The sequence below is a fragment of the Euprymna scolopes genome, chromosome 10 (assembly GCF_053919585.1).
Source record: "Euprymna scolopes isolate OS-2025 chromosome 10, ASM5391958v1, whole genome shotgun sequence".
In the NCBI taxonomy this organism is placed as follows: Eukaryota; Metazoa; Mollusca; class Cephalopoda; order Sepiida; family Sepiolidae; genus Euprymna; species Euprymna scolopes.
Genome location: NC_136491.1, coordinates 62,266,271 through 62,291,465, shown reverse-complemented (window position 1 = coordinate 62,291,465; position 25,195 = coordinate 62,266,271). Strand labels below are relative to the sequence as shown.

General features: G+C 41.3%; 1 protein-coding gene across 5 annotated transcripts in view; it reads left to right on the top strand.

Annotated features, from left to right (window-relative positions):
* The window catches only part of LOC145286012 (rab-like protein 6), a 254,354-nt gene extending 234,967 nt beyond the window's left edge, over positions 1-19,387 (top strand). For all 5 annotated transcript variants that reach the window (XM_080134625.1, XM_080134622.1, XM_080134621.1 and 2 more), the window contains 3 exons: positions 17,705-17,780; positions 18,214-18,293; positions 18,617-19,387. In XM_080134625.1, coding sequence (XP_079990751.1) covers positions 17,705-17,780; positions 18,214-18,293; positions 18,617-18,811 — 351 coding nt within the window. In that variant the 3' untranslated portion in view covers positions 18,812-19,387. The remainder of the gene's footprint in view (positions 1-17,704; positions 17,781-18,213; positions 18,294-18,616) is intronic.
* The last annotated feature ends 5,808 nt before the right edge of the window (positions 19,388-25,195 follow it).

Genomic DNA, 25,195 nt, shown 5'->3' with positions numbered 1-25,195 from the left:
AGGTCGGAGCGTTGGTGAGGACTTGGCTTCAGCGGGGGTTGTCCCTCAAAGGTAGAGCGGAGGCATGTGCTACATTCATCTTTCTGCTCATCCTTTACAAGCTGGGGGTACTTCCCCTGCCTGCGGATCGTCTTGCTGCTTTGATCCAGTGGCTCTTTTCCCTTTTGTCGAACGGGCGGCAGCCGCTCGTCCATAGACAGGTCTGTACTTAACGTCCGATTGATGGGGGCTTGGGGATGCCAGATTTATTGAGTCACAAATGTGCCGAGAGACTGGTGTTCCTGAGTAGAACTCTGATAGAAGAATCTGCGTGGGGCCCTGTTGTCAGTAGAGCTTTTCCCGACCTGATACCCGATCACTCAGTCGAAAGTAGATGCAAGCCGAGAAAGCAGCCGCGGTTCTACGACGAATGCCGAGAGGCGCTCAGAGTTGTTGCCGGAGTCCAGTGACCTCGCCCAGCCTAGAAGGGCATTTTACAGAGAGTTAGTGGAGGGGACCATGTCAGACCCACTAGGGGAGCGGCTGTGGCTGTCGGATGGGGAAGTGCGCTCTCTGTGGAATTGGGCGCCAGGCCGGGGTTACGTCAACAATTCTGAGTTTTCCCTGACCTGGTGATTGGTTAGGAACTCGCTTGTCCTTAATGACAGGCGTCACAGTTATAACGATGAAAATGACCAAATCATCCTCGGTGAAAGGAGGATCATGAGGAAACTGGAATATGCTTTTTACGAGTGCTCGAAACTACGAGAATACTGGGCATATGCCAGCGAGGTCACGGCTCGCATCGTTCCCGACCAGGTGATGTGCATGGATTTAGCATCCATTGTCTACAACATAGATCCACTGTGGCCTAGTGAGGAACATATGGTGTTCCTAGTGATCTTAGGCATAGCTCGGCTGGTAGTGTGGACATCACGCAAAGAGATAGGGCGAGGTGGGGATCCAATCTCTCATTACTATCTGATTTCGTATTTTAAACATCAACTTAAAATCAAAATCAGATGTGATAGAAGGAGGCTATCCCACTCGAAGTTTAGTCATAGGTGGATGCACACAGCTAGTTTGTGCATGTTACGAAATAGGCTCGAATACGGGTTTCCCTGCTTAGGCATGGCACACGCCGACTATAAAAACAAGAAAATTCCAAAATCGGTCATAACATCTTAGACCACAAAAAGGAGGAGGTGGCAGGCCAAAAGAACAAAGGGGACAGCGCTCCCCAGAAGGGCTGCTCCCCCAAAAGGGGAGCAGATCAAGAAAATAAGGGGGCGTACGGCCTGGACCTCACAAACGAGGAAGGGGCAGATGGCCTCAAAGTTAACAAAAAAGATCATGCTCCCCAAGAGGCCGACTTCCGAAAACGGGAAGCTGCTCCTAAAAAAGACTCTAACCAAGAAGAGTCAGGCCCAAAAGACATTGAAATGGGAGCAGCCCCCCCCCTCCCCCAAAAGGCAGGAAGCGTCGCCAAGAAACAGGCAGGGGCGACCTCTATAAAAGACCAAAAACAGTCTAACCCCACCAAAGACCCCATACCAACACCAACACCACCAAGAGGGTCTGCGTGGGGGAAGACCGTAGAAAAACAACTGTCCCCTCAAGAGTATAGAGACCTGTACTTGACAAAGTATGGACAATACATAGAGGGGGCAGATATAAAACCCATACTGGGTGCCTGGGAGGCGATTGAGGGCAGAGTCCTGTCCTTCGCCATTTCCGATATACCGGAAAACCGCCTCCAGGGGATGGTGAGGTGGAACAGGTGACCCCAGTACGGTCAAAAACTGGGACTCACCTGGGCTGCTACACAATAGCAATGAGCCTGAAGAGGGAGGGTGGTCGGGCGATACCAGCGCTGCTGACATACAAGGACGCCAGCATAATGATAGTGGTGGAGGGCCGTCGTCCGCACTGCTGGTTCTGCCAAAAACAGGGCCACATGGCTAGGAACTGCCCCCAAAGGGTAACCCCTAATCAAACGACCCAAAAGAGGGTCACAACCCCTGAGACGGTGCCCGCACCAAAACAGGCAGCAACAACCCCTGTAACCGCGGGACCAACCCCAGCTCCAAGGAAAACCCAGACCACCCAGGAGGCCAAGGGGGAGGAATGGAGCATGGTAGTGAGACAAAAACGGAAGCCCATAATCCCTTCCGCCACTGTCCCACCATCAGCCCCAAAATCGAAGCAGCAGCCTCTGCAAATTCAGCAACAACAACAGCCACCGCAGCCGATGCCGCGGAAACAGCTGCTGCAGCAACTACAACTACCGCAGAAGCAGCAACAGCAAAGACACCAACTAGAGCAGGAGCAACAAAAACAGCCGCAGCAGCAACTAGAGGAGCAGACACAATCAACGGTCCCCACACCAATCGAGACAGGGATCAAGCGGAGAAAAGACTGCTCCTCTGAGGATGAATCCGCAAGTGAGAGGGAGAAGAACTCAACCTCGCCTCTCCCCGGTTCATTTGAAAGAATAAAAAAGAAAAACAAAAGAAGAAAAGGGGGAGAAAAGGTAGCCCCACTCCCTATGAACATACACCACTCCTAACAACAAAATCCACTTCCACCCCCAAACCAGACATCGCACCAACACCAGACACTACACCAGCACCAACATCAGGCACCACATAAACACCTGTCCCCACATCAATGCAAACTGAGCCACCACCCCAAAAAGAAAAGGAAAAGTTGAACTGAGGGAGGGGAGAGACTTCTTTGCCTCTCGCAGACCAACCAAATTAAAAGCCCTTGCCCCCGAGGAACTATGTTATGTAGATCCTCTATCTGTGGCAACAGACATTTCCCATCAGCAGAGGAAAAACTTAAAACCTCTGCTCGATTACAAACAGAGGGGGAAAGATGTAAACATCCTCTTAAATTTCCTGGACGCCCCGCTCCTAATAACTTTGTCAGAACTCCAGAGGCCTGCAAGATCAACTTGTGGACAAGGCTACAGGCCACTGAAAGGGCATTTCTGGGAATCGAACTGGTGAAGAAAAATGACCCTTCTCTTGACGAACTGTCAAAACAATGCAAGGGAAGGGTCCCAGTGTTGGTCCATCCATCACTCTACAGGGCCATGAAATTAATTTATCCTTTGAACATTGGTGGCATGGCGAGAGAAGGTCAGGATATGAAAAACCTGACCACCTTTAGCATGGCACATAACGTCAGCGTCCTTTCACCGACTGATTTTGAAGCTGAGTGTGACACACCCTAATGTAGGTACCATGGCTTTGAATTTGGCTAGTTTAAATGCGAGGGGCTTGAGATCATCGGATCAGGCGGCTGCCTCCGGCACGACCTCTTGTCCCTGGGAGTAGATGTGGCTGCGATTCAGGAGACGCATTTCGTTTCCTCTGTGGACTGTCAGGTGCTGGCCCGAGATTTTTAGGTTTTCTCAGCATATGGCAGCCCGCGGGGTAAGGGAGTTTCCGTGCTGGTTAAACATACCCTTTTTTTACACAGTGATCACCACTCTTCAAGGCCCGGAAGCCTCTCAGGGATAAGGATTATTGCAAGTACATTACGTTAGTGTGGAGATTTGATGAAGTGTTTAATTAAGGGGGCGGTTCATTAGGAATTTGTTAACATTGGACTTGCACACATCATAGTTGTAGTCCGGAGGGAAGCAGGCAGACGGAACAGAGTTCCACAGGCGTGCAGTTCTAAGAAAGAAGCTCTGTTCATGGAATCCGCGTTTTGATTTAGGCACAGATATAGAGTGGGGGAAATTTTTCACAGTGGATTAAGCTAGACAGGTGTTTTTCGTGAAAGATTGGCGACGGAGGACCAGAGATTGGAGTTCAGACGAGCACCTGCCATGGAAATAACGATAAAGCAAGGATAGGCTCGCAACGTCTCTTCTGTGGGAGAGAGGTTGCAGGGTAGAGAAAAGGGCATCCCCCACTTAGCCACGAAGTCTATTTTGTACTCTGTCAAGGCAGGATAGGCTGTTTTTAGCAGCTCCTGCCCAGATATGGCAACAGTATTCCATCCTTGGACGTACTTGGCTTTTATATAGATAGAGAATTGCATCAGTAGTGAGATATCTTCTGGAGCGGTAGAAGGATCCCACCATCTTTCCAGCGACCTTGGCAACAGACTTGATGTACGTGTTCCATTTCAGATCAGGAGTAAAGGTCAAACCCAGAAGCTTGTCAGAACACGGGGCCTCACCCAGACGAGAGCCATCCATCACAATTGATGCCAGCTGGGGATCAGAGCATTGATGATATAAGGATAGGAGTTTGGTTTTAGATGCATTAAAGGTAACCAGCCACATCTTCCCCCACTGAACCACGCGCTCGAGATCAGAGGAGAGAGAATCAGAGAGAACTTTGTCATTTACAGCCTTTGATGTGTTGCCGTAGATGGTCGTGTCATCAGCATAGATGTCAACGAATGATTTAAGTATGTGTTTAGGGAGGTCATTGATGTAGATCAGGAAGAGAGTTGGGCCCAGGATTGACCCCTGAGGGACTCCAACATTTATATTGCAGGTCTCCGATTTTTGTCCATCTATCACTACTCTTATGAGCCTATCGGAGAGAAATGATTTAATGATAGAGAAAATATTTCCAGTTATACCGTAGCTGGAAATCTTGTGAAGTAGACCCTTATGCCATACCTTGTCGAAGGTCTTTGATATGTCAAGAGCAATTGCCCTAGAAAGGAAGCCTTTGTCAAGAGATTCACTAATCCTGTGGGATATAACCGTCAGCACATTTGCGGTAGATCTTGCAGAGCGGAAACCATATTGTGTGTTACTAAGAAGGTTATTCCTGCTGAGGTGGTTGACTATTTCTCTATTTAATATGGATTCCAGCAACTTACTCATAACACACAGGAGACTTATTGGTCTGTACTGAGAGGGAGATGACTTATCACCTGAATTCTTAAATACAGGGCAAACTGATGAGGTCTTCCAGGGAGTCGGAAAGCACTTTTCCTTAAGGCAGCGCTTAAATAGTTTCGTAAGTATGGGAGCAAGTTCTGGTTGAAGCTTTTTTAACACTATAATTGGGATGCCATCAGGGCCAGTTGCTTTACTGGAATCTAGGTTCTTGATTAGCTTGGCGACCTCATGAACAGATATTTGTATGTTACCTAGCTTGTTTTGTGTTATAGGAGGAAATATGGGGAGTTGATGGTCTTCGTCGCATAGGGTAGAATTAGCTGCAAAGTTTTTTTGCAAATAGTTTGGCCTTGTCTGACGCTGATGAGATGACCTCTGGTCCATTGATAATGGTTGGGATAGAACGCACACTTCTCTTCAGGATCCTATTTGTTATTTGCCAAAACTGGTGAGAACCAAGCCGCTGATCAGCTACCTTGGATTTAACAGACTGGGCATATAGCTCTCTTGCATTTTTTATTACTCTTTTACAGTGGTTGCTGGCAGTCCTGAAAGCAGCTTTAGTCTCCGTGCATCTATTATGTTGGTAGCTATTGAAAAAGTGATTTCTGTGCGCGATAGCAGCAGCACATTCTGGGGAGAACCATGGCTGGCTGTTAGGTTTTTGTTGGAATTTTTTAGATGGTATGAATTGGTCTATGCCTACAATTAACCATTCGGTCAGATCTGATACTATAGAGGACACTTCCTTTTTTAAACATGGAGTGCAGAGGTAAATCAGATATGAATGTACGGAAGCTATCCCAGTCAGCCATAGAGTATCGGTATACAGTACGGTGGAGGGGTACGTCTGGGGGCTTCTTACATTTCGTTTTTATCTTAACTGATACGACGAAGTGGTCGGAGGATCCTAGAGGAGAATGAACGGAACATGAACATAGCGCAGGGGAAGTTGAGAGAAAAATGTCTAGGAGGCTTGCATATTGACCGGGTGTATCGGACACACGGGTGGGTTCGCGAACAATCTGAGTGAGGTCATAAGCAATGGCAAAATCAATGCAGCGACGGTCGACGTTGTTCATAGGGATGCGGTAGGCAGGCTGGTTGTGGCTGATGTTGCCGTAAAAGATTCTGTGTTTTGGGTGATCGTGGTTCATGCGTCCAGCACCGCTCGTGAGAGGGTCTCATTCTTCAGTCAGCTTGACACGTTTGTAGATTGTCAGAAGCGGGTAGTGCTAATGGGAGATTAGAACGCCATCTTAGACCCCGAGATAGATAAGGTAGGAGGCGATGCTAGAGGATCGGAGAGGTGGGAGTCCAGCCTGGCTGATCTGATGGCTAGATGCGGTCTGGTCGACAGGTTTCGGGTCGGGCATCCGGGGCGGGAGACGTGGACGTGGACCAATGACGTTTCCTCCTATCTAAGCACTTAGTTGGACAGGATGTAAGTTAGGAGAGGCGAAGTAGACTTCTTATCTTGTCCCACGTTCACTTGGCTAGGCCAGACGGACCATAAACTAGTTATGGCCCGGCTGAAGCTAGGAAATAGGCCTATGTTAGTGGCTCACTGGAAGTTAAACACCTCACTTCTGGAGATACAAGACTTCCAAGAGAAGCTAATAGAATTAATTCAAAAAGCACTAGTGGGGGCGGTTACCGGGAGTAAGTGGTGGGTAGGTCTAAAAGCCAAAATTAGAACCTTCTCTGTCAAGTATGCCCAGCGCCTCGCACTAGATAAGGCCAAGACGAAGAAGCTAGAGCAGAAACTAGGCCGGGTTACAGGGGAGGATGATAGGGTTAGTCAGGAACTAGCTAAGCAGGACCTTCTGCGTGAGAATAGCGAGCGTTATGAAGGTCAAGTAGTCAGAGCTAGGCTTAGAAAGGTAGGCAACGAAGCAGTCATTTCCAACACTGACGCACGTCGTGAAATTTCTAGGCGTGGCTCGGACAAGCATATTGCAAAGGTAAGACATCCAGATGGACGCCCCTTGGAATCGACTCAGGAGATCTGCGAGGGGTTTCGAGAACATTTCGAGGAGCGTTTTACGCAGCAGCCCGATCTTCCAGTCCTTGAGTTTAGCGACTATTTGGCTGACTCTCCATGCCACGAGGCGGCTAGTTGTGAGGGCCGGGTGACTGAGTGGGAGGTTTTTACTGCGCTGAAGCAGGTCAGCTGTGACAGATCGCCGGGACTCGATGATCTGCCACACGAACTGTATTTGAGGTTGTCGCCCATGTTTCTGCCTCTTCTCACGGATGTGTTCAACCATTGGTTTGCTCAGGGATCCATCTCGGGGCAAGTCACCAAGGGAGTGATCATATTGCTGAGGGAAGGTGATGGGCATGGTGGAGAAGAGTTAGACGGTTACAGGCCTAAATTGTGTCCATCGCTTTATTGCAGATTACAAAATAATCAATATTTCAGTAAATATAAGTTATAAAAAGCTGAAAATTACACCATCCAAGGACTGTATTAAGGTGAGATAAATCCTAAAATTTCATCAAAATTCATGTTATATTTAAAAAGTTATGTTATTTTTTTAATATTCAAGGAATTTTCACCGTCCATCGCTTTATTGCAAGTCTTCTAAGATAATGTTTTAGCTCAATAAAACAATACCAAAGCATCATAAATTTATATTGAACACATTTTCTGGGGAAAATTAACAAAAACAAAGGCACATCCCGAGGGCTAGTGTCAAACAAACGAATTATTTGTCCCCCATGTTTTGAAATTCCATTAAACAACCTTTTGTCCACCGAGGAGGTCAATTGTTTGATCTGAGATGGAGTAATGGTTCTGGCAACGTCCACTATTTTGTTCCAAAGGGCATCCTTCGAAGAAAACTGCTCTCCTCCCTCATAAACTCCTCGTTTCAATATTGACCATAGGTGTTCGATGGGGTTAAGGTCCGGAGAACACGGTGGCCAGGACATGAGAGTTTCTCCAACAAAGCCCTGAGATCCAAGGAAGGATGTAGTTGCCCTAGCAGCATGAGATGGGGCATTGTCATGCATAAAAATAATCTTAAAACGATGTGACAAGGGAAGATCATCTAGCCATGGTAACAAATTCTCATTTAGAAAGGCAGTGTAGGCATTGCTGGTGAGCTTGACACCTTCTGGCACTCGGAATGGTCCACATAGCTTATCCCCAATAATTCCTGCCCAAAACATTATGCCTCCACCTCCCTGTTGGTGACGAAATCTATAAGGCGTTGGAGTTCCATTTGGATTCCAAACTTTGGCCCATCCGTCCGGTCCATCAAGGGTAGCACGAGCCTCATCTGTAAACAGAACATTTTGGCAATCCATTTTCATATATTTTTGTGCCCAAGCCAATCGTTTTTCTTTGTGGGTTTGGCTCAATGGAGGCCTTGGAATAGGATTGATGTTCCTTGCCATTTTATTCAGTACATTGCATCGGGCTTGTCTGGACCTTGGTATCGCAAAAATTGTTGCACTGGTGCTGTTTGGGTTGCGCACAATCTCTCTACGAATTTTTCGAAGATCCCGATCAGAAAGGTTCCTCCTTGTGCCCTTATCTTTCCTGGACTTGATGTTGGGGTTCTTGACGAATGTAGCTAAAGTTCAGGGATCCCTTTTTAGTTCTGTGGCTAAATTTATGATCGAGAGTCCTTCTGCTAGTCCTGCAATAATCCTCTGCTTCTCAGTAGCTGTTAAACGTCCTTTTTTTTGGCATTTTATGAGACCTGCAATAAAGCGATGGACGGTGAAAATTCATTGAATATTAAAAAAATAACATAACTTTTTAAATATGACATAAATTTTGATGAAATTTTAGGATTTATCTCACCTTAATACAGTCCTTGGATGGTGTAATTTTCAGCTTTTTATAATTTATATTTACTGAAATATTTATTATTTTGTAATCTGCAATAAAGTGATGGACACATTTTATAACTCTGCTAAATACAGAGTTGAAGATTTTGGCCAAGGTCCTGTCGAATCGGCTGTAGGTTGTTATCGGCGAGTTGGTTAAACCGGAACAGAACTACGCTGTGAAAGGGAGATTGATTCAGAACAACTTGCACCTGATCCGCACGATCCTAGAGGGAGGGATAAATGATGACACGGAAGCTGCGCTGATCAACTTATATCAGTCCAAAGCTTTCGATAGGGTTGACTATCGTTTCTTAGGATCTGTCTTAGAGGTCACCGGTTTTAAACCGGACTTCTGCAAGTGGATCTCCGTGATGTATCGACAGCCCACAGCCATCATGCAAGTCAACGGAAAGCACTCAAAACCCTTTGTTATCTCTCGGTCAGGGCTGTCCGCTGTCGCCCCTGCTCTATGTCCTGGCTTTGGAGCCCCTGCTCCACCAGCTGAGACGTGGGGAGGCAAATTCGGCCCTGCGCGGAATTACAATACTCGGTGGCTTCGCCACAAAGGTATCCGCGTTCACCGATGATGTCACGGTCTTTGTGTTGAGCTTCAGAGATATCGAGATCGTGTCAGAGGCGCTCGCTCAGTACGAAAGAATTACAGGGACCAAGGTAAACCGCACCAAGTTGGTAGGACTGCGGTTGGGCGCCTGGAGTGGCAACACCAACCTCCCGGTGCCCTTCAGCTGAACGGATGGCCCGGTTCGGATCATCGGCGTGTGGTTCGGACCGGGTCTCCAGCTTGACAAAAATTGGTTGGTGGTACGGTCAAAGGTGGAGGCTGCAGTCAATTCGTGGCTTCCTAGGAAACTTTCCTTAAAGGGTATAGCTGAGGCGTGCGCCACTTACGTTTTTCCTCTCATCCTTTACCGACTGGCTGTACTTCCCCTGTCTTGTACAACACCTAACAGCTCTCGTCGAACTCTTGTCCTCACTTCTTTGGGACAGAGGAAGACACTAGGTGAGCAGACAGTTCTGTATTCAACGTCCGTGTGAGGGAGGCTTGGGAATGCCGTATTTGAAGTGTCATCGAGACGCTGAGAGGCTGGCCTTCCTGAGCCACTATATGCAAGATGACCAACCTGGCACCCCATGGTTACTGCCACTTTCCACGACCTTGTTCTCAGTCCTTCTATCGTGAGCCATCGCAGGCCGCATGGAGAATCTGCCTACATGAAAGAGTGCCAAGCCTTGCTAAAACGACTACCAAGGTCCGGCGACCTTGTGACTGCTACCCGTAGGGAACTCCAGAGGGATCTAGTGAAGGGGGCCGCCAACGATTCGCTATACACGCATTTGGGTTGGCAGCAGAGTGAGATTCGCTCCGCGTGGGGCTGGGTGCCAGGTTTGAGTCGTGAACAATTCGGAGTTCTCTCTAACCTGACGATTGGCCCAAAATGCACTTCCACTCAACAACATACAATGCAGTTCCGGGTTTTTGGAGTCACTGATTGTCCCCGTTGTGGGACAACGCCCGTAGAAACGACTGATCATGCTTTCTTCGATTGCCGCAAACTCCACTGGTACTGGTCGTATGTCAGCGAGGTGACGGCTCGCATCGATCCTGAGTATCCTCGCCCAATTACTGTATCCAATGTCGTGGACAACGTGAGGCCGCCATGGGACCGGGAAAGACAAATGGTCTACGTTACAATCTTGGCTGTGGCAAGGATGGTGATTTGGACGTCGCGTCTGCAAGGTTGCTGAGGGGTGTTGTCTTTTTCTGATCAGGATTGAAGAAGAAGGATTGTGATAAAAGAAGGCTGCATCGCGCGACATTTGACAGAAGATGGATACATGTAGCACGTCTGTGTGTATGAAGAGGAGCCAAATTTGATACGTGTTCCCCACCTAGGTGTGGAACGTGCAGTTTCGTAAAGTAAAATTAAACAAGTAGCCTCTCAGCTAGTTGAGTGTGTGTTCCATCCCTCCCCGATTAGGAAGCCTCCAAGATCCCCACCCCCTCCTTCTTGCAATTTTTGTTTCCCCCCCCCTCCTCTAAATTTCACTGATCTTGGAGAGAAAGAAATACAAACTAACCCCCATTCCTTACCCACAAAATTTTCTTTTCTATATTCACCCCCATCTAGAGGGCATCCCCACTTAGAGACAGACCCGCAGAAGCAAGGTTCCTTTTGCAAACCTAGTCTATCAACTAGACGGGGTTGGGAGGGTACTACTAATCACCTTCTTTTTTTTTCTCCCCCGCCCTTGACACAAATGAATTAATGTACCATTTTTATTATCTTTTTTTGTTTTTACACGTCAATAAAAAATGTTTTAAAAATTGGAAGTAGGTCGTCCCACAGTATGAAAGGGTGAATGCGGTATTATGGTGAAAGAAGATACTAGCTGGGAGAAACTTTTGATTTTGTTTAGTTCTTGAGTGACAATGATGACCAACGACCCACACAATCACCCCTTTTGAGTTGGCCATGTTCCTAAGTTTTTTGTTCATTGTTGATTTTCAATGTATTTTTAACATGAATAAAGGATTTAATATCTCAAAGTGCAATATCTGTTCCGGCAGATACTGCAAGCAAAGATCATATGTGGGGGACAAACCCACATATAAGACCTTGTTCAATGTAGGGGAAATCCTTCATACTAATTGTCACTATCCAGCTCCCCTACTCTCCATGGAGTTCGTCCCCATATCCCCTTCACTCCTCACATTAAAAATCAGCCTTGTGCCTAATTTGTTCGGTGGGGGAGAAAATAAACACACACCGTTCCCGGCCGTCTGTGGCCTGGATGACAAGATCACAGTGTAATATCTGTTCCGGCAGATACTGCAAGCAAAGATCATATGTCGGGGGCAACCCCACATATAAGACCTTCGTCAATGTAGGAGCAACCCTTCATAGCAATTGTCACTATCCTGCTCCCCTACTCCCCGAGAAGTTGGTCCCCATTTCCCCTTCACTCCTCACATTAAAAATCGGCCTTGTGCCTAATTTGCTTGGTGGGGAAGCAAGTAAACACGCACCGTTCCCGGCCTTCCATGGCCTGGATGACAAGATCAAAGTGTAGTATCTGTCCGGCAGATACTGCAAGCAAAGACACTATGTGGGGGTAGCCCCACATATCAGACCTTGGTCAATGTGGGGGTGGCCCTTCATACCAATTGTCACTATCCAGCTCCCATTTCCACCCTTAGTGTGCTGGTCCCCTTTTCCCTCCCCCCTTTCTCTCTCTCCACATTAAAAAACGGCCTTGTGCCTAATTTGCTCGGTGGGAGAGCAAATAAATACCGCACCATTCTCGGCCCTCTGTGGCCCGGGTGACAAGATCACAGTGTAGTATGTTCTGTCAGATACTGCAAGCAAAGACCATATGTGGGGCAACCCCACATATAAGACCTTGTTCAATGTAGGGGCAACCCTTCATACCAATCGTCACTATCCAGCTCCCCTACTCCCCGGAGAGTTGGTCCCCATTTCCCCTTCACTCCTCACATTAAAAATCGGCCTTGTGGCTAATTTGCTCGGTGGGGGAGCAAATAATCACACACCGTACCCGGCAATCGCACCAGGGAACATCCAGAAGCAATCAGCTTTGATCAATGTGGGGCCAAACTCCTTATATCAGACAATTGCTATTCAATCTGGACAATGGGGACCTGGTTTCCCCCTCCTCAACATCTTAGGGAAACAACCAGCCAAAGTTGGGTAAACAAACTAAAAAGCTGCTCGCAGTAAAATTAACTCCGCTACTTCTATTTGACTTCATTAATGAGGTCAAAAAGGAGGAGCAGAGTTAACTTTTAGTGCGGGCACATGTCAATTCTGTTTTTAATACTTAAATAAATAAATTCAAATGTGTTTCAGTTGCTCTTTGTTGACCGAGCGGGTAACGTAACGTTTCAGGTTTTTTGCACACTTTATTTTCCACCTTTGCCTCAAGGCTTCGATCCTAACTACTTACCAAAACTGTTTTCTTTTTTTTTTCTTAGCCCCCAGCCCAACACAAACACCCGGGCAATTATTTTTTTTTAAAGAAGTTTTAAGATTTTTTTTTTATAAATATATATATATATATATATATATATATATATATAATATTTACACAGGGTTCTTACTTCGCTTATTCTTTTGTTTTCATTTCCCCCCTCCCCCAGCCGAACACACACACCTCTAAACACCCGGGCAATGCCGGGTACCCCTGCTAGTCTATATATATATAAATGGCAAATGCACATGCACATTTTTTTATGTCTCGCAAAGGCTTATTTCGCCGACGGACACCAGTGGGTGGGGGGTTTACTATCCATTAGAACTGTTTATATAGCCCCTAGATCATAATATGTATGATTTGTGAACGCGCGTTGCGTCTTTACGCCAATTTTTACAAAATTATTGCCGTTTCGGCCTGTCTTGTGTTCGTTCAGCTTTTTTGTATAAAATCGAAACTAATTCAAAGATACTGTGCTGTTCCCGGCAATCGCACCGGGGAACGTCCAGAAGCAATTAGCTTTGATCAATGTAGGGCCAAACTCCTTATATCAGACAATTGCTGTTCAATCTGGAGAATGGAGAGCAGGTCACCCCCCCCCCAAGATCCTCGGGAAACAACCAGCCAAAGCTGGGTAAGCAAACCCAAAAGCTGCCCCACAGCAAAAGTTAAGTCCACTACTTCTATTTGACCTCATTAATGAGGTCAAATAGAAGTAGCAGAGTTAATTTTTATTGCGGGCACGTGTCAATTCTGTATTTAATACTTTTAAATAAATTCAAACGCGTTTCAGCTACTACTTGTTGCTGGTCGAGCGGGTAACGTGTCAGTTTTTTTGCACCCTTTATCTAAAGACTGTGAGTTCGAATCGTGGTGTGAGATGGTTTTCGTTTTTTTTTTTTTTTCGATTCTTAAAGTTTTAATATTGAAACAGGGTTATTTAAGCTATTTTTCACGTTCTATGTTTTTTTTTTGTTTTTATTTTTCAGATTTTTAAAAAAAGTTTTAATGTTCGTTTTTCTGGGGGGGGGGGGGTTCCATCACATTCGCGTTTTCTTTTTTTGTTTTTGTTTTTCCGATTTTAACAAATTTTAACATCATTTGTTTGCCTTCCGTTAGTTTTTTTTTTTTTTCTTTATTTTCGATTTTTTTAAGTTTTAACATTTTTTTTATAATATTTAAACAGGGTGACTGCTTCGCTTATTCTTTTGCTTTGATTTAAGGACACACACCTCTAAACACCCGGGCAACGCTGAGTATCGCCGCTAGTCTACATATATAAAAGCAAAAATGTGTATGTATGTTTGTATGTGTGTTTGTATATCTCGCAAAAACTTTCGATACGGGTCACGGATTTTTGCCATAGGTATCATTTTAAAGTTCCAACCTTGATCGAAAAATTGGCCAAAAACATTAATTCCTTCACCCTAAAATAATCAGTTTTTTACAGGGAGGGGTGCCAAAAAAAATTGTCCCTTCATTTTCTCTGCTCCTGCTACTACAACAATAACGTCATGTTTGACCTAGAAAATGTTTGCGTTAGTTCCAACCACCTGCAAGTGTTTTTAAAGGTTTAATTTTATCCGTTATTAAGTGTATGACTCTTTGGCGTAGGGGTAACATGTCATGCATTTTTTTTACGCCTTAGCCTCGATATTTCGCAATCGAGCCTGTCTTTCTACCTAAACTTTTTTTCCTCTTTTACACCTTTTCTCCCCTTTTTTTTTTTTTTTTTTTTTTTTTTACGTTTGTTCACGGTTTTTCTAAATCTTGTGTTTTTTTTTAAAACAGGGTCACCCTCTCCTACATACACACCCCCAAACACTCGGGCAACGCTGGGTAACCCCGCCAGTGAATAATAAAATATTCAAACACTGCTATGTAATACTAATAAAAACAAACATTGCTTTTTTTGTGATGAAAAAAATAATTTAAGGAATTTGACTTGTTTAGACTCTTATTGGCTGCCATTGAAATAATAAACTTTTTTGGGAATAAACTTTTTCTTTTTGTGTCTCACTCTCTCTTTCTCCCCTTCCTGTCTTTCTCTCTTTCTCCCCTTCCTGTCTTTCTCCCCTTCCTGTCTTTCTCCCCTTCCTGTCTTTCTCCCCTTCCTGTCTTTCTCCCCTTCCTGTCTTTCTCCCCTTCCTGTCTTTCTCTCTTTGTCCCCTTCCTGTCTTTCTCTCTTTGTCCCCTTCCTGTCTTTCTCTCTTTGTCCCTTCCTGTCTTCCTCTCTTTCCCCCCTTCCTGTCTTCCTCTCTTTCCCCCCTTCCTGTCTTCCTCTCTTTCCCCCCTTCCTGTCTTCCTCTCTTTCCCCCCTTCCTGTCTTCCTCTCTTTCCCCCCTTCCTGTCTTCCTCTCTTTCCCCCCTTCCTGTCTTCCTCTCTTTCCCCCCTTCCTGTCTTCCTCTCTTTCCCCCCTTCCTGTCTTCCTCTCTTTCCCCCCTTCCTGTCTTCCTCTCTTTCCCCCCTTCCTGTCTTCCTCTCTTTCCCCCTTACTGTCTTTCTCTTTCTCCCTTACTGTCTTTCTCTTTCTCCCTTACTGTCTTTCTCTTTCCCCCTTACTGTCTTTCTCTTTCCCCCTTACTGTCTTTCTCTTTCCCCCTTACTGTCTTACTGTCTTTCTCTTTCCCCCTTACTGTCTTTCTCTTTCCCCCTTACTGTCTTTCTCTCTTTCTCCCCTTACAACCTTTCTCTCTTTCTCCCCTTACTGTCTTTCTCTCTTTCTCCCCTTACCGTCTTTCTCTCTTTCTCCCCTTACCGTCTTTCTCTCTTTCTCCGCTTACCGTCTTTCTCTCTTTCTCCGCTTACCGTCTTTCTCTCTTTCTCCGCTTACCGTCTTTCTCTCTTTCTCCGCTTACCGTCTTTCTCTCTTTCTCCGCTTACCGTCTTTCTCTCTTTCTCCGCTTACCGTCTTTCTCTCTTTCTCCGCTTGGTGTCTTTCTCTCTTTCTCCCCTTACCGTCTTTCTCTCTTTCTCCCCTTACCGTCTTTCTCTCTTTCTCCCCTTACCGTCTTTCTCTCTTTCTCCCCTTACCGTCTTTCTCTCTTTCTCCCCTTACCGTCTTTCTCTCTTTCTCCCCTTACCGTCTTTCTCTCTTTCTCCCCTTAGTGTCTTTCTCTCTTTCTCCCCTTAGTGTCTTTCTCTCTTTCTCCCCTTAGTGTCTTTCTCTCTTTCTCCCCTTAGTGTCTTTCTCTCTTTCTCCCCTTACTGTCTTTCTCTCTTTCTCCCCTTAACCGTGTAGCCAGCCATGGTTCTCCCCAGAATGTGCCATCGCGCAGAAATCACTTTTTCCATAGCTACCAACGTAATACATGTACTGAGACTAAAGCTGCTTTCAGGACTGCCAGCAACCACTCTAAAAGAGTAATAAAAAATTCAAGAGAGCTATATGCTCAGTCCGTGAAATCCAAAGTAGCTGAGCAGCTGCTTGATTCACACAAGTTTTGGCAAATAGCAAACAGGATCCTGAACAGAAGCATGCATTCAATCCCAACCATAAACAATGAACCTGAAGTCATCTCGTCAGCATCAGACAAGGCTAAACTATTTGCCAAGAACTTTGCAGTTAATTCTACCCTGTGACGAAGGCCATCAACTCCCCGTATTTCCTCCTATAACAGACAACACACTATGCAACATACAAATATCTGTGCGTGAGGTCATCAAGCTAATCAAGAACCTTGCTCTGACGGCATTCCAATTATAGTGTTGAAAAAGCTTCAACCAGAACTGGCCCCCATACTTACAAAACTGTTTAAGCATTGCCTTAACGAGAATTGCTTCCCAACACCCTAGAAAACCTCATCAGTATGCCCTGTATTTAAGAAATCAGATGATAAGTCATCTCCCTCTCAGTACAGACCAATAAGTCTCCTGTTTGTCAAGAGTAAGTTGCTGGAATCCATATTAAATAAAGAAGTAGTCAACCACCTCAGCAGAAATAACCTTCTTAGTGACATGCAATATGGCTTCCATTCTGCCAGATCTACAGCAGATGTGCTAATGGTTATATCTCATAGGATTAGTGAATCCACTGTCAATAATTTTCCCCAGTCTGTGCCTAAATCAAAACATAGATTCCATGAACAAAGCTTCTTTCTCAGAAGTGCGCGCCTGTGGAACTCTCTTCCGTTTGCCTGTTTCCCACCTGACTACAACTTGGATGTCTTCAAGTCCAACATAAACAAATTCCTGATAAACCGCTCCTTTAAGTAAGACACTTTATCAAATCTCCATTACTAACGATTACTATGATATTATCCCATTGATTACTGTACATGCAATAACCCTTATCCCCGAGTGGCTTCCAAGCCTTGATAAGTGGTGACTACCAGGAAAAAAAAAAAACATGGCATTTGCCTATTGCACTTCTGTTTTTGTTGCCACCAGATACACCTTATTCACCAAACTTTTTCTCCACTCCATCGTTTCTGCTTTTCTTTGATACACTTCTCAACTTCCTTATAACTGCCTGATAACTGTCACATATCTGCTGGAGACACTGACTGAATCAACAGCTAGTTATAAGAAAAAAAAAAAAAAGGTTTGTATTATTAGAATACATTCTTGGGAGCTTTTCATTGTTTGTTACTTCCAACAGTGTATATTCAACTTCTTTCATTTTATATTCTGCACTTCCTGAAGTGAATGTTAGAAGCTATTTGTGAAATTATTGAATATTGGAAGCTATTTGTGAAATTATTGAATGTTGGAAGCCATTTAGCTTAAATTAAAAATCAAAGCTTTTATAAGTATTTGGTACATTTATTTAATCTGTCATTTAATTTCCAAATTCCTGTATTTAAAGAAAAAATAGTTTGGTCAATAAAAAGGACATCTAAAAAGATAAGGACAGATAAAAAAATATAATTAAAGCCATTATCTCTTTACTTTCCACGGAACATCCATGGAACAATGTAAAAAAAATTACTTTTATTATTTTCATTATTGAAATGCATTGTAAATACATTTTATTTCTTTTCAAGATATATGGTTATCAAGGATTAGATTTAAAATTTGAAGATCTGAGTATTCTGGAGAAGGGGCTGAATTTATCATTAGGTAAGTTCTGATTTGCAAATGTTTTTCAGTTTTTCAACTAGAGAAAGTTTTCCAATTTCCGTATCTTTGGATACAAATGAATGAAGTTCTATATAGTGAATCTATTGAAATGTGAATTTTGTCACTTCATAGGGTTAGGTGTATTGTCATCACAGCATTTTATGAGGTCATCATCATGGTGTGTTGAAAATCAATAGATGAATTCTCTACAGATCTGTCGAGTTCGACTACAAAGGTTTTCATCTGAATAAAATGACTACAAATGAAACTGTCAAATATAATTTTTGTACCCAACATGTTGTCATATGTCAGCCTTTGTTGACAATAGTACTAAAACAACTGAAGCCTGAAACAAAATTTCTGTCACTGGAATAAAAATATTTTTAAATAAAGACTTTTTTGCAAATAAAAAAATTTACTGTATCTTTTTCAGAGCCTGATAACTGTCACATACCTGCTGGAGACACTGACTGTGAATCAACAGCTAGTGATAAGAAAAAAAAGAAAAAAAAGGTTTGTATTATTAGAATGAAAATTATCTGTTAGCCCTTAATTCAACATTTCAGATAATTTTAAAATTTACTATTTTTTGTACAAGAACAATTATTTTTAATTTCTGACCAAAACAAAACAACTCCTTTGTTTTACCTCTTAAAAACATTTTCATTTAATGTGTGATTTAATTCAATGATTGTATTGACCTAACAGTGTGCTGATTATTACCATGATGATGAGAATTATTGCCAATGTTTATTTTATACCTTTATTTTATAGTTTTTCATATATATTGCCTTTCATATTTGTTTTCTTAATGTTTTAATTTCTTGCACTTACAGGATGACAAGTTAGACAAGAAGAAGAAAAAAGAGAAAAGCAGTGATTCCAAGTCGTCCAAGAAGAAAAGTAAGAAAAAAAAAGAAGAGAAAAAAGAAATTGATGAACTGGAAGCATTTTTAGTGGGAGACAACAAACAGATGATGATGATGTCGTCATCTGTACCTGTTGTAGGAGGAGGTTATGAGTCTCTGTGATATGCCAACAAAAGAGGATGAAAAGATAAAGGGAGCATTAAAAGCAGGAAAGTCCTTAGAAGGAAAGATGTGGGTTGCCATTTTACAATAATCCTCTTTTATTTCTGGATCTTTCTAAATCAAAATTGATCTTGTCTGACAAAAACTGAAGCCCGAGCCGGTAGGATTATTCGGATAATTGTTTTTACCACAATGATAGTTTTTCTTCAACCATCAGTTTGTACTTGACCAAATTTTAAAGGTATAAAAAAATGCACCAACTTTCAATAATTACAAATCAAATTTTAAATAAAGGTTTAAAAATAATAAAAAGTAAAGACAATGCACTACAGAAATTTACAGGCTTGATAATTTCTGAATGTAAATGTTTGTATATACAAATTGTTTGTGTGAATGAAATGCTGTATATCAGTTGTGGCAAAACAAGTTCTGCCAGTTTGTTGCCTTTGGTATGTTGTTCAATTGCATCCAATTTTTTCTGTTTCTATCACAGAGGATTGAACATTAAACTGAAAACAAGAAAAAAAAAACATTTTTTTAAAATCTATGCCAAATTAAACGTCTTGTATATCTCTGTGTCATTTGTTTTCTTTTATTAAAATGCAAATAAGCTTATTCAGATTTCAGATGGATCGTACCTTCAATAATGCATATGCATTATATTGTTTGTTCTGCTTTGCATATGAAACTATATATTCAATAGAATATGTTCATTGAAACATTTTATAACATGTTGATAAAATACTAATAGCGTATTATTCCTTATAGTTTTTTTTTTTTTTATTAAAGATAAAAATTAAAGAGTAATGGAAAATGTATAGACTAGTGTTTATAAATTTTCATTTAATCTAATTTCGTTTACTCAAAGTTAGAGGAATACAAGTTAATATTTGCAAGATTAATTTTTTAGTGTTTATTTCAAACTATTTTATATCACAAATCAGAAACATTGGAACTTTTGTGGTATCTAAATTGGAATCATAAAAATTTGTCAGTTTCTGCTACCAAAAATAACTCTTAATATTTATGTTAAAAACCAATTATAAAAATTTTATTAAAACTAAAATTTATATTAAAAAAAAAATGAATCTTTGTATAACTCCTGTTCAGTAAAAGTAACTAAAAGTAACATGTAAGCTTTGCAGCTATTTTTGTGAAACAACTTGTCAGTGGGTGTGTCTGGCGGATAATGATCTTCAATTTGTTCACTTCACCTTTGAACATGTCAAAATTTAGCAAGATGTATTATGTTTGTAATTAAAATGAATGAAATTATAATCAACATGATGGGAATTAATTGTTTTCCCAATTTTTTTTTATTATCTCTCTTTCTCATATATATATATATATATCTTTTTCATTATATTTATATATTTTCATTATGTTTATATATTTTCATTATGTTTATATATTTTAATTATATTTATTTTTACTAATTATATTTATTTATTTTAATTATATTTATTATATTTTTTATTATATCCTCTTCTACTTTTTGAATTAAGACAACAATGTCGCAAGTCAAATGTAGAAGTTGAGATCCGAATTAAATAAAACTGGGAAAACAACATAAAATTCGTGTTGATTTAAAAGATTTTATATTTTGTATGGTTTACTTAGGCTTAACTCTTAACTTGACTGTAAACATCTATATTGAATGAATTAAGTGCACTTCTTTTTTTAAGTAAATATTGTTTTTATAAAAAAATAACGCTTTTAAAGTGTTTACATTAGATATTATTTTATTTAATAATTAAGTTATGAAAGCATTAAATACTAAACAAAAATGCTTTTAATTTTTATTCATTGCTACTTTTCTTTCCCCCCCCCCCCCCAATTCTGGTTGACCAAAAACAACATCACTGTTGGCATCCTGTTACATACCTTTTGGATGACAATAAGAAAAAGAACATTTGACATGGTATGGGCTTCAATTAGGCATAATTGGAATCAAATCATCTTTGATTATGTATTTCCAAGTTTCAAGTTTGTAAAAAAAAGAAATTTCAAAAGATAAAGGGGAGAGTACAAGGTTGGCTGTTTCAGCAAGTGCTATCAAGGGTCGATTCCCAACTGATGCAACAATCATCATTTATTAAGTTGTTCCATACTGGTCTATATAACATGGGGAGCGGGGTGTAAATCGTGTATATATAAAATATTCAGAGAATTTACAAATTGCAAGTTTATATAAAATCTCGTTTGTGTGAGGGTGTTCCTATTTTACTTGCCTCTCCACGAGGGCAGAGTTAGACACATGGGGAAAATCCAGCTCTTCAAAAAAAGGGGCACTCTGGATAGGAGGGTTTCTTAAACAAACAAGCATACCTTGTCATCATGTCATCTCTTTTTCTTAACAACGCAGGACAATAATCTTCAATTATTTTATTGTGGTTGTAACAATGGTACAATGGTAAAATATTTGCACAGGCGATGAGGGTTTGAATCCCAGCTAATAATCAATAATCATAATTCATTACCTGATTGTGAAAAAAAAAACGAAAATGTATATACTTCTTGAAATATTTTTATACGACAGAATAATTGAAGATTGTGAAATCAGATTTTTGCAAATCACCTTACGTTTTTGTAAATACTGCTGAATAGAATATATACACGACTTACACCTGCCATGTTATATAGACCTGTATGAAACAATTTAAAGAAGATTATTGCATCATCTGTGAATCAAGACTTGATTGCATTTACTTAAAAGATTTTACCACTGTACCACAGATCACAATTTCTTATAAGTAACATACCAATTGTCATAAAAATTCAAGAATTATCTGCGAGCAAAGTATTTACCACATGTTGTTCCATGCTCATCACTTGATGACATTTGATTTTTTTAACCAACCATTTCGTCTCAAAATAAGTCATAAAAATTTGGGAACTATACACAATTTAAATTATTTTTAAAAAATGATAGCCAGGAAGCAAACCATAAAAAGTATATACCACTGTACCATCATGACAGAAACCATCATTGATTGAAATTTATAGTATAGCATATAATCAACCACGCTCATACAAATTCATCCCTAATTGTCATAAAAAATTCAAGAATTATATACATTTCCATTAGTTTCACAATCAGTAATGAATTTTGATTATTGCAATAGTCGAGATTCAAACCCTGATCACCTGTGCATCAGGCAAAACTTTTACTACTGCACCATTGTAATGGAAAACCTTCTTGAGCATAATTTATTACATACTAACAAGGCTACCTGTTGTTGCTCGGGACCGTTTAAAACAACAAGAAAATTGAAGTTGATTTTGAACATATGTTATTTCCTAGGATAAAGGAATTTTAATGTCTATGTATCATTTGCTATTTCAAGCAAAAGAATACTCTACCTACCCTAGAACGTATTACATGTATAAAATAATTGTACTTTCTCTTGGATACAGGACTTATATGAAATAATTTTACCTTTGCTAGGACAGTTAATGTGCAACACATATTTAAAATAATTTTATCTACCCTCGGACGAGTAATTTAAATACATATACGAAAGAATTAAACATAATTTCAACAGATATTGTACAACATATATGAAATGATTTCATTTTCCACCAAGGTCACCATAATTTAAATAAAAAAAAAAATTAAGTCATTCTAAGATGGATCATTAGGATTTCCAAAGTAACACATAAATACATTGTTAATGATTAGGCAACCTTTGCATCACCATAAATTTCAATATTACTGAGTTTCTTTCCTTCCACACTATTTAACAAAATCATGGCATTTTCTTTTTTTGGAAGATGTCTGACTCCGACTTCGACTTTGACTCCTAGAATTCCTAGGATGCCGACTGACTCAGTCGAAGTTATCAAAGGAGTCAGACTCCCGACTCCTTGACCCCTATGTGAAAATCTATTCTGCAGATCCATATATCACCCTCCCACACCTATCAGCAAGCATTTTATTATTACTTTTCATGTATATTATTTTATGTTTAACATTCACTTGTATGATAAATATACTCACATATACACTGAACCAGCTTTATTTATTTATTTTACTCATGTTAACTCCTAACAAAGCATATCACCACTTGGAAGTAAAAGGCTGCTGGGATCATGCTTAGGAAAGATTAACAAGATGTTGGTGTATGTTACATTTAAACTTGTGCATATAACTTAGTTGATAAAGTGGGACTGATTAGATTGAAAACTATTTTGGATCCTATCCGAGAGGGAGAGACTAGTGGCAGATGCACCAGCCCAGATGTGGCAACAATACTCCAGGCCTGGGTGAATGGTGGCCTTGTAGAGGTACAGGTGTGAGTAGTCTTCTAGCTCGATAGAGGGAACCCACCATCTTTGCAATGTCTTCTATGTATTTGTTCCAGTTCATATTGCCCGCAAATGTTAGGCTGAGAAGTTTGAAAGTAGAATTCTCAAGTAAGGTGTTATTTGTCATCGATATAGAGTCGGAGAAGCGTCTTGCCATTGTTAAAGGAGAGCAACTTAGTTTTACTAGCATTAAATGTTACCATCCATTTGCGTCTCCATTCCATAATGCTCTGGAGGTCATTTTCTAACGATTCTGCTATTGTCTTTGATTTATGTACGTCCGTTCTTCCCTCATGCATGTTATAGAGCGAATCCATACTGCTTTTGCTTTTGCAAGGTGGTGAACTAATGTTTGATTAATTAAGGTCTCAGATTTTAGGGAAGAGACTAATTGAGAGGGTCTGTTCTTTCACCAGAATTCCTGTACACTGGTACCACAGAGGTCATCTTCCGGCTATTAGGAAAGCAAGATTCAGCAAGGCATTTATTGTAGAGCTTGAAAAGTATGGGGGCTAGCTCAGTTCAACATTTCTTAATTAGTATAGCAGGAATGAGATCAGGCCCACACGTCTTTGAGGTGAAAGCACATAAAATCCTAGTTTTTTTATGATATTGCTGATATGAAAGAGGTGATTTTTATATCATCTAATGTGGCTTCATTGCATAGGGAAAATTTTGGGGAGTTGTTTGTTGGCTCTAAGGTTGAGTTGGAGGCAAATCGCCAGCCAAGCAGTTCCGTCTTCTCCGTTGCTGTGCATGTAACCTTCTGGTTGTTGCTGAGTGGAGAAATTACTGATTGTTCCTTATGTACTACACTATTTTTCAGAAATCACGAGTTCCTATCTTTTGTGATTCTATGAGAGCCCTGATTATTTCAGCATGCTTTCTTTTGGCTGTCGTTATTTCTCTCTTACAATGATTTATAGCATTTACATATTTTTTCCTATTTGTATTTGACTTATGACGTACAAATCGATGGAATGCATGTTGTCTTTGTGCAATAGCAGCTGCACAATCTGTAGTGAACCATGGGGGTGAGTGGGGCTTGCTATAATACTTCCGTGTGGGAACATGTGCTTCAATGTCCGCTTTGAACCATTCAGTTGTCTCAGTGGCACACTGTTCAGCAGGAAGAGAGAAGATATCAGTCCATGGGGCATCTCGGATGTATTCTCTATTGGCTTCCCAGTCAGCCCTGTTGTAGTACCTTGTTTTGAGCAATGATTCCTCACCTTGAGGTTGGGATTTAAATGTGATATCAACTGATACCACTAGGTGGTCTGTGTTTCTGTGGACTATCCTCAAGTACTGTGGTGAGGAATAGGTCTAGAAGTGAAGCCTGCTGAGGTTCCCGATCTGGTTGGCCAGTTGGAAACATTTCTGCCTGTGTGAGGAAATGGACTATAGAGAAGCTATAAGTAGAGCGTCCAGCTGCATCTGAGAAACCAAGCCAATTTTTATGGTGGACATTTAAATCACCAAACACACTTACTATCCAAGGAGAGTGCTACATCTATACTATCAGAGACATGACTGATTAGAGTACAATCCTGACTTGAGGAAAAACGGTAGTACCTAACGCAGTGATGAAATGTTAGTCGAAAGCACATAAAAGCCCGGTCATCCAATTCAAGATTTTTCTCTTTAGTTTAAGGGAGGGTATTACGAATATAGACTCCGAGTCCGTGCGTATATCTATCCAAGCCCGTGCGTAGATCCGAGTCCAAAAGAGCAGTATTAAAGTAGTTAAAGGGGATTGAAGTGTGTAAGTTTGTTTCACTTAATGCTAAGATATCCGGGGAGTTTACTAAAAGGTAAGACTCTACATTATGTAGATTACCTCTAAGCCCACGGATATTTGTGAAAGCGAGTCTCAAGGGTAGAGAAATTTGGTTTTTGTTTGTGATGTTTGTTGGGGTTGTCATTTAATTACATTTTTGTTTAATGTCAGGTTAGGGGAAGAGTGTTGAGCAAAGTGGGCCTGTTTTGATGGCAAATATACACATACAGTGGTCCATTAGCCGAGTCCTGTCTAGAAGGTGTGGTTTCATGAAAGCTCACCAGATATAGCAGTAG